We start from the raw sequence: 9,035 nt of genomic DNA on the forward strand, positions 1-9,035 counted from the left end.
CCCCCCCCCCCCCCAAGCGATCTGCTCATGGCTCCATCCTGCACCCTGCCCTGGCTGGGCAGTACCTATTGGTGCTCCTTCGCTTCAGTGCCCAGGGTGGTCGCTCCACTTGCCGCCCCCCTTGCTATGGCACTGTATGCACTACAAAAGTCCAAGTTAAGACTAAAGCCTCATGTTGGCCTTTTGCATAGAAGTGATTCTGCCCAATCTGACCCTTCTCAAGATCTAAGGGTCAGTTGCTAGCAAGCTAGACAATGCAGTTTTGTAACGTACTTATATTACACTCCCCCGGTATACTGACAGCAGAGCGTTGCTATGTAGAAAACATTGTTTATGATGCCTAGCTCTTAAGTGCTGACCCTTATGGTATAGAACCTGTGCCCTTTTCATCTGTTATCACTTTATATAACTGTTACTATATTTAAAAGGTTCCTAAGGAGATTAACAAAGCCTGACTGGAATGATTAGCAAGAACAGGACTTCATCTGGTGGTGAGAAGAAGGATCTCAAATATTGAAGTCTGATTCTCTCGGGAATTGCTGCTCTAAATCATCCAAGGGGCAGAAGAAGCTTATGTTTACAGTCCTGTTCTCTGTGCTTGAGTACTTTTCATTACTATTACTAGCCAATCACCCCATTAAGCAATACTACTTAGAGACATTTGTTCAAGTCACCTCCTCAATTTATGTCCTGAACTTAAAATCTCACTTACACAAGCAGATCTGTAACCCAGTGCAGAAACCCATTGTTTTCAGTAGCATTCCACATAGGCAGAATATTACATATTGAGCACACTGCTTTCCATAGGCAGACACGTTTACCACCCTGTTCTGTGGTCCCAATCCACCCAGTATGTAAAGGCCAAACGGATACTACTTCCTTGGAGTCTGGCTCTATTAATAAAGAACAATAAGGTAACAAAGTTTAATTAATACCTTGCTCCAGGTTTGGCTACTCATAGGGTTTCTCCTTCGGGGCTGCTCATACAGTACCCAAGATCTTCCCTGCCCTTAGAGCCAGTCTTCCAATGACAGAGTGTCATAAGAACTCACTTACACATTGCCATCTGCTTTAAGAAAATACTACAATTGTATTAAACCCCTGTGCGAGCCAGGTGGCTGATGAATTTGCCCAGGGTTAACAGAGGGCAGAATTATCTGGAATGAGTTAATCATATTGCTGCCACTGGCATCAACTGAAGTCAGCAGTGGCACTGGAGTTACAGTATCTTCTATAAAAAGCTGATCACAAGCATTGGAATAAAACATCCTTCCACTTCCATTTTTTAATTTTTTCTTAGTCAACATAACAATGAATTGTTAATAAAACATTAAAACAATAAAAACCAACTCATCCTCACCTCTTTTTGGAAATGTATTTGAGACCAGGTGTCTGCACTAAATTTGTATCCCTGTATAAGCAGGTAATAGATAAAGTTTGCTGAAAAGCAGTAGGATCTAGCATAGGTTTCTTCAAATTTAGGCAGCATATACTGAAGCTAAAATAAAGACAAAAAGATTCATGGCACAAGTAAAAATTAAGATAGAAAAAACTTTAAGCAGAACTTGCAATAAGAATACTTAGCAGCTGTTTGCAGAGACACCTTTAGAAAAGTATGATTGTAGACATACAGACAATGAGATTTACACTGGACAAAAACTGTGCTAATCATTTATTTTATAGTGTAAATAATTATAATAAAATCTGCATGGAAAAGATTGAAGCTATTACAGTTATTACATTTTGTCATTTTACAGCTTAGCAATACATTTTAAATGCCAAGCTCTTTAAGATGCGTAGTGTGGCAAAAGATGATCAGAGAATGAGAACAGTATAGCTTGGAATGTTAAAAGAAAACACAGAGACTGTTTGTAGTCTCAGATGCATCAATGCAAATCTGAAATAATTTCAAGCAAATCCTTTCAGAGGCATCAAGTATGTGGAGGCTTGAGGGCCCTGCCCCCACTCCACCCCAGGACGAGGGCTGTCACCTGAAATGTGGAAAACTTTCCACATGTCCATCATCTTAGCCCTGCTCCTCCCTCTCCCCCCCAGCAAAAATAAAAGTTAGCACCTATGCCTTGAGTTATTCTGTATCTATGCTGCTATAGCTGAGATCACAGTACAGTATGCAATAGAAAGCTGGATTTGACAAGGGGTTCTGAGAAATTACAGTGATTGATACAAAAGGCTAGCAGATCAGTTATCTGTATGTATGTCACCTGGGTATTTTTGTCATCATTTCAGCATTGGATGCTCTATTAAGTAGCAAAGAGTATGCAAATGGTTTTGGTCCAATTTTCCATTTACTGCTGAAATGGGGACTAGTGAAGGCAAAACTGGTTATGAAGACAAGATGCCCTCAAGGTACATTAATAATAGTAATTAAAATTAATTAATAAGACTTTTAATATCAGAAACAAACTATCAAGCAAGACAAAAGAATGAAGCACTGCAGAGCAATGGGACAGGTGGCGTGGCAGAGTGCCACTTCGGTGCTCCTTTATAGCTTTTAACATTAATAAAATCTCTAACATATGTCTTTCCTTCTGGCATACTCTCTTAGGGGTTCACAAATGAAGAATAAATCTATCCTCCAACGTATAAATTCTCCAGGGTTCTAATTCTACTCCCTTCTTAAGGCAATGTAAATGTTACCATTGAATTTAACTGTTTATGAGACAATACTGATTTCTGATACTGCCTGGGACATGCTCCAGTTAGAAACAGTTAGCTTAAAATTATAAGTCTGTCATGTCTGGTCACTTCATTTTCTGACCATTGCATCAACAATCAGTCTATCAGTACATGAAAAAAGCAGCTTCCTGAGAAAGCAGGTTCTGATAGGTTTGAGTATCTAGAATGATCAGTGGAAGAGAGTGTGGAGAACTAGACCTGATTCTCATACCCAGTAACGTTTCTCCACAGTGCTTACCAGGTTTATGACCCCTTACATTGCCACAGTAGGAAAAAAGAAATTGGTATAAAGAAGATCAAGCTCATTGTTACTTTCAGGTCCCATCTACATGTTACATTTAAGATGTGATTAACCAGCTAATCATACCTTAAGTGGCCACCTGGCCACATGTTCAATCAAGTAATGGCTTTATAGCTTATTCTTTTTATCAAGTTATTCCAGAAAATATTTGTAATAACTTTGTAGTTGCTTTCTATTATTCCATTAATGGAATGTATGGTTAGGGACCCCTGTGGCTGGGAGCCCCATCAGGTGGTCAGAGTTCCCAGCTGCAGGAGCCCATCTGCATCCCCAAACCTGGGAGCTCCCAGCTGACCCTAGCTCCCAGCTGTGGGAACACATGCCCCCACAGCTGGGAACCCCATCTGCTGATGGGACTCCCAGCCACAGGAATAGCCCAGGTACCCCCACAGCTGTGAGACAACAAACAATGTGGTGTCCCAGCTACAGGGTACTCTATACCTGGGACATCACATCAACAGCAGTCTCACAGCTGCAGGGGTGCCTAGAGCACCTACAACACTGGGATACTGTGTCAGCTGTGGCCTTGCAGCGGCAGGCATGCCTGGAGCACCCCCAAGGCTGGGGGACTGTGTCAGCTGCAGTCTCCCTGCCACAGGAACCCCTGGGGCACCCCCACGGCTTGGACAGCAGGTCAACTGAAGGGGCTCCCAGTCACAGGAGCTTACTTCTTGCTGGTACATGGATCATGATCCTGGACTTCCCCTGAGCTTATAATAAGATGTGATGGGTTCTGATTTGTGATCCCACAATCAAGCCTCCTGCAAGGCACATGTAGCATGGCAGGAGGTGCAACTGTGTGGATTGCACATCAGATCCCATTATGCCTTTATCTGCACATGTAAAGAGACCCTCCTGTAAAAACAAACCCGTTTTTGCTGTGGCATGAATGACAGCTGTGCAAAAGGCACAAAACATAGCTGAAAATACATTTGGTTTGCCCGACTGCTTGTTTCATTTCAAGCAGAAAATGACCTAAGATCATAGGAAAAGTTTCTTGAACCTAGACCAAAGTTTGGAGAGAATTTGAAACTTCTGAGGAAGAAAAGGCTAACAGTTATATGCACCATTAAAAAACAAGTTTATTCATCTGAACTAAAATGGTCTACTTCTAAGTGGCACGTCTTCTTAACCTTTCACCCTTTTCAAATGCAGAAAATTCATACTGACCTGGTTCCAGTTCTGTGAACAGAAAAGCCACATGCTTGAATTAAAATCAGTAAGGGAAAACTGTCCAGTTAAATTCAAAGCATTTACTGTATAGTAGAATCCAGAAAAGGCCTATAAATAAAAGCAGATGAAAGGCAAATTACCCTCATGACTCTATATAAAATCAGAGGCAGGGAAGAAATGCTGGAATTAATAAGCAGAGTGGGTATGCACTGCACTTGCAAACTTACCACAAACTTCCCTTTAACCTTTGGCTGACGGATGCCATTAAATGAACAGTCCTCCTTGTCATTGCAAGCAGTGAAGTTAAACAATAAGGACACCACCTCCTGGCAGAGAGCAGTGTCTCCGGTTCCTCTGAAATGTATGAGCCAGTCTGGGTTGTAATTTGCTGGTCTTAGAGACTGTGTGCAAAGGCTTCCACACACGTGTTTCATTGTTAAAACAGTTTCATAATTCTGTGGATAACATGGATTATCAATCTTGGACTTGTTTCTTGAATTCTGAGGGAAAACAACAGTAAAGTTTATTTAGCAGAAAAGATTTTAAACTTGACATTAATAATAGTATTTTAATTTAGTACATTTATATTATCCCCATTCTCCTTTGACCCTAATAAGACTATCAAGAAAGCAGCTTACTAATTCCACTTCAAACCAAGTCCTTTCTCACACAAATCACTCCTGACGTGGGCCAATATTTACAAAGATAGTTTTACTGCTTAGCAGGATTTTTTTTGTGGCGGTCTCTGATGGCTTGAGGCAGATTCTCTAAAATGAATCACTTGCTTGTAACAAAGCTTCCTGTCCTATCTCACCATTTTCCCCTCTGTCTTCTTTCACAAGCCCCATGTTTGTCCAGCACTTAGCATTACAAGGCCCTAACTGAAGTCTCAGATCCTTACCATAAAAGAATATAAAAGGAAAGAGAGAACATGCCCAGAGAGTCATTGGATACAAACAACAAGACAGTACACATGCTTGAATATACCTGCAATAGTGATGCTAAGAGCCTCTTCTCAGCCTCATCTCTCCCATAGCACTGGTAGCTGTGGGTGTATACATTGTACTCATAACCATACAGATGCACTTGTAATGTGCTATTGAAAGTCTTCAGGGTGTCCTCTGGGATGAATGATATTTGTGTGGAGGCTCCTCCTAGATCAAGTGCACCTGTGGTCTCTGCTCCATGAGGATGGCTCCATGTCCTCCAAAGGTTTCTCTAAAAAGCAAAACACAATCTAGTTACAAATATTGCCTGCATTATTCTCTCAAGCTCTTCTACTCAGTTAAATAGTATGCTACATATGCTATACCGAAGAGCTCACAGTGGTATCAGTAGAAAAGTTTTAGAGTACTATGTTGTTTTCAGAGGGAAATGAAGCTAAAGAATGAAGGAAATGATCTGACATAGCTTGAGCCCAGAGAAAAGGACAGTTCAGTGATAAAACACTGAAATCCCTAAAATCTAATCCTGATTCTGACTCCTTGTATGATCTTAGACAAGTCACTTAATTTCATAGCATCCAAAAAGTGGAGATAATATTTACTTGTCTTTCTGAATGAGTTAGTCTGAAGATTAGCTACTGTTTGTGAGGTGTTAAGTGTTTAAAAGCCTCAAATAACCACAGCACAAAGAATAAAGACAGGCCAGAAGTGAATGAGAAGCAGAAGAGAGAGGTAGATCCTCAGTTAAAGACTCCATTGATGTCCATGAGCTCTGAAGCTTTCTACCAGGTGAGGACCGCATTCAAAGGCTTTACATTTTAAAACCAAATTCACAAGGAAGATCTACCTTCTTAGGTGGTTTTTAGTTTTCTAGAAGTTATTTGGTTTTCATACATCTCCTAGTAAAATTGCGTTGAAGCTTCATGTCATCATAATGCAGAATACAGTAATACAAATACTAGTGGTGATAAAGCATGCAAAATCCACAAATATTTTCCAATATTGTTATTATTTATGAAGGAATTTTTTGCTGTGTGCGAGTACATGTTGTGTCATGTTCAGGAAGAAGAGAGACCAGACATCATACCCCAGCAAATATTTTCATGCAAACTCCTATGGTGAAACCATGACTCTACTGAAACAAGAGCCAAATTCTTCATGTTGCTTTAGTCCTCTGTATTCTGTGTACTAACCTGGTTTCCTAGCATCTTGTGGACCCTTAAAATCCACAACATCTTCCACACAGAATTTGAGATTTTGATCATAAGCCCTACAAAATTAGAGACCATATTCAGTTATGCCCCTGCAGTGAAGTTAGTGTTGCTGTGAGAGTGTAAGCAAAGGGGAAAAACAATGTTCCAGAGTATAGAGTTATGAAATCACTATGTAGTACTTCCACAATGTTCATATACCATCAATTATGTGATTAACTCCTGCAAATGTCTCTGAAGTGAGATGTCACTTTGGATTCAGATCAGTGAGCTATAAATTCACTTTGCAAGCTGTCACAATCTACTAGTAACTGTTCAATAGGGAGAACTAACCATTTTTGGAAGTTGGTTGAATTTCTTTTCAGTCTTACAAGATAACCTAGAATAACCCTCTTGAGTATTCTTGGAAGCAGCTACCTCTGATAAATGCAACTGAACAGCGGACATCTACATTCTGGTAGAGTTAGGCCTGATCTGCATTCAGATTTTTACTAGTATATACTATTCTGGCTAAGGGACCTGGCATGATTTTGGTTTTTTTACCAAAATATTGGTACAAACTCTGGTGTGGATATAGTCATACTGGTGGCATAATAAATTACAGTACATTACCTGCACAAACCATCATTCTTCCTCTATGAAAGCACATTCCTATTTAAACTGATGCAGCTGAAGGAATATTTTAAGCATGTTTATAGCTTTGTCCATGCTAGGGGATTTCTGTTGCTTTAACTGTACCAGTATTGTTGAAGCGGTGTGTGCAAATAAGGTATTAGATTTATCATTCAGTCAGGAATCCTGTTCTGTACCTGATCATGATACAGAACACATTCCATGAAACATATCCCTTATAAAGTATTTTCAGTATTAGTCAAAGTAAAAACTCCACATTTTTTTTTCTATCTTCAGAGCAAAAACTACTGTAATGTATTTTTGTTAGGAATGTGAAGCCAATGGCTTTTTGAACATACAACTCTTCTAAAATGTATGATTTATAAAACAGTACTGTAAGATAAAACATGCAGGTTTTTTCCACACACCTCCACGAAATTGCCCATTAAATAGTTGGCTGTAATCCATCCATACACCCCTTCCTCTTGCCCAGTTATGATTTGTGCACCCCTAAAGTCAAAGGGTTGGGTTGTGAAGTAGCTTTGAATACTTGCAAGGACTTCATTGGCTGCCGTTTCATTTTGCAACCTAAGCAATTCACAAAACACAACATGCTGAGCATCTGAAAAAGCAATTTCATATTTGTCTGCTAAACTAATGACTAAAAATATGCCCATGATTTCTTACTGAAAAATCAAAGTCCATTTTATCTTGGAGGATCAGCCTGTAATAAGGAAAACCAAGTTAGATGTACAGTTACTTTCTGCAAAAGAAGTTGATCTAAAGCAACTTTAGCAGTGTTAAACTGCAGTTATGTCCAAGAGTGGCCATGTGTATCATACAAATACCTGGGTATTTTGTTTTTCATATAAAACTGCTTTTAGTGCACTGAATGTATATGTAAAAGGTGCTGACTTGATAGTTATGGGGATTTTAATCTTCTGTTTACCCACAGAATAAATATAAAAGTCAGCTGGTGCCAGACCAGAAAGCCATATACATAAATAAAGTGTAATACATAGGAAGTTATTTATATCCACTAAAACGTCATTGTTAGCTGTACTGTACCAGGTGTGAATCTGGCCTTCTTACCATCAAATATACACATACACTAATCATTTACTCAGTGGGAGTTGAGAACACATTCTGAGAAGAGAATGATGTCTATGTACTGCTTTTGGTAAAGCAAGCAAATATTTATTTTCAATACAGTGAAGTAACATAGGAAAGGAACAACAGAGCTGGAAAAAGCCAAACCAACAGTTCCTAGTCTTTAGTTTTATTGGCTGAGTTTGGTTTCCTTTTGAGACAGATCAATTCCTGGTAAACAGATGTCTGTCCAACACATATTTGCTTCCTGGTCTCATTTGCTGCATTTCTGTTTACGTACATCAGAGGGTATTATGGGATTTTACTATACCTCAGTAGTCTCATTCCAGCAGTAGCTCCCAGATAGGCAGGGGTATTTTTATGCATATCGGATGGAACTTTCTCCTTGACTTTTTTCATACAGTCATCAATGGGTTTGGCAACATCTCGAGGGCTAGACCCATAACTGGATATGCCAGGGCCTAAAAGAAAACAAGTGGCTAATTTAGTTTTACCAGCTATATCTTAACCTAATGAAAGACATTAGAAGAAACAGCTTTTCTCACCCTTCTGAAAATCCAGTTTGAAAAGATGTTTTAACATGAAATATTTAAGTAAAAAATCTAAAAGAGTAATACAGATATTCATGAACATGCCATGAAATGTTTTGTCAGGAATGTTTCTTTTCAACATATGAGCTACATCCTCTAAGCTTCTGTCCCTCCAACTGCACACAAAAACAAACTAACAGAATAGTTAGACGTCTCCTGCACGGAAAACTCAAGGATCTTAATTACACATAAGTCCACCCCTCTGTGTCCTAAGTGATGTAGACTACGGCTAACAAACTGGCATATGTGAAGCTATATTTTTACCTAGCATCCAATGATAGCAAAAATATCAAACTGTAATGTGTAATTTGACCACAGTTTAATCAAAATCAACATGTTCTACTAAGCAGGGACCTAAAACAGCTGATTCCCCCTAAGGTAAGTGGGGTAGAGAGCG

The 9,035-nt window shown here is 39.4% G+C and overlaps 1 protein-coding gene across 1 annotated transcript in view; it reads right to left on the reverse strand.

The window, feature by feature from the left end:
- Positions 1 to 1,313: 1,313 nt before the first annotated feature.
- The window catches only part of ENTPD3 (ectonucleoside triphosphate diphosphohydrolase 3), a 31,775-nt gene continuing 24,053 nt past the window's right edge, over positions 1,314 to 9,035 (reverse strand). Inside the window, exons 4-9 of the mRNA XM_019508820.1 lie at positions 8,359 to 8,509; positions 7,367 to 7,526; positions 5,159 to 5,389; positions 4,399 to 4,671; positions 4,169 to 4,279; positions 1,314 to 1,498 (exon numbers count right to left, since the gene is read on the reverse strand). Of these exons, the coding sequence (XP_019364365.1) occupies positions 1,331 to 1,498; positions 4,169 to 4,279; positions 4,399 to 4,671; positions 5,159 to 5,389; positions 7,367 to 7,526; positions 8,359 to 8,509 (1,094 nt within the window). The 3' untranslated portion in view covers positions 1,314 to 1,330. The remainder of the gene's footprint in view (positions 1,499 to 4,168; positions 4,280 to 4,398; positions 4,672 to 5,158; positions 5,390 to 7,366; positions 7,527 to 8,358; positions 8,510 to 9,035) is intronic.

The sequence above is a fragment of the Gavialis gangeticus genome, unplaced genomic scaffold (assembly GCF_001723915.1).
Source record: "Gavialis gangeticus isolate Ggan-Ray unplaced genomic scaffold, GavGan_comp1, whole genome shotgun sequence".
Classification (NCBI taxonomy): domain Eukaryota; kingdom Metazoa; phylum Chordata; order Crocodylia; family Gavialidae; genus Gavialis; species Gavialis gangeticus.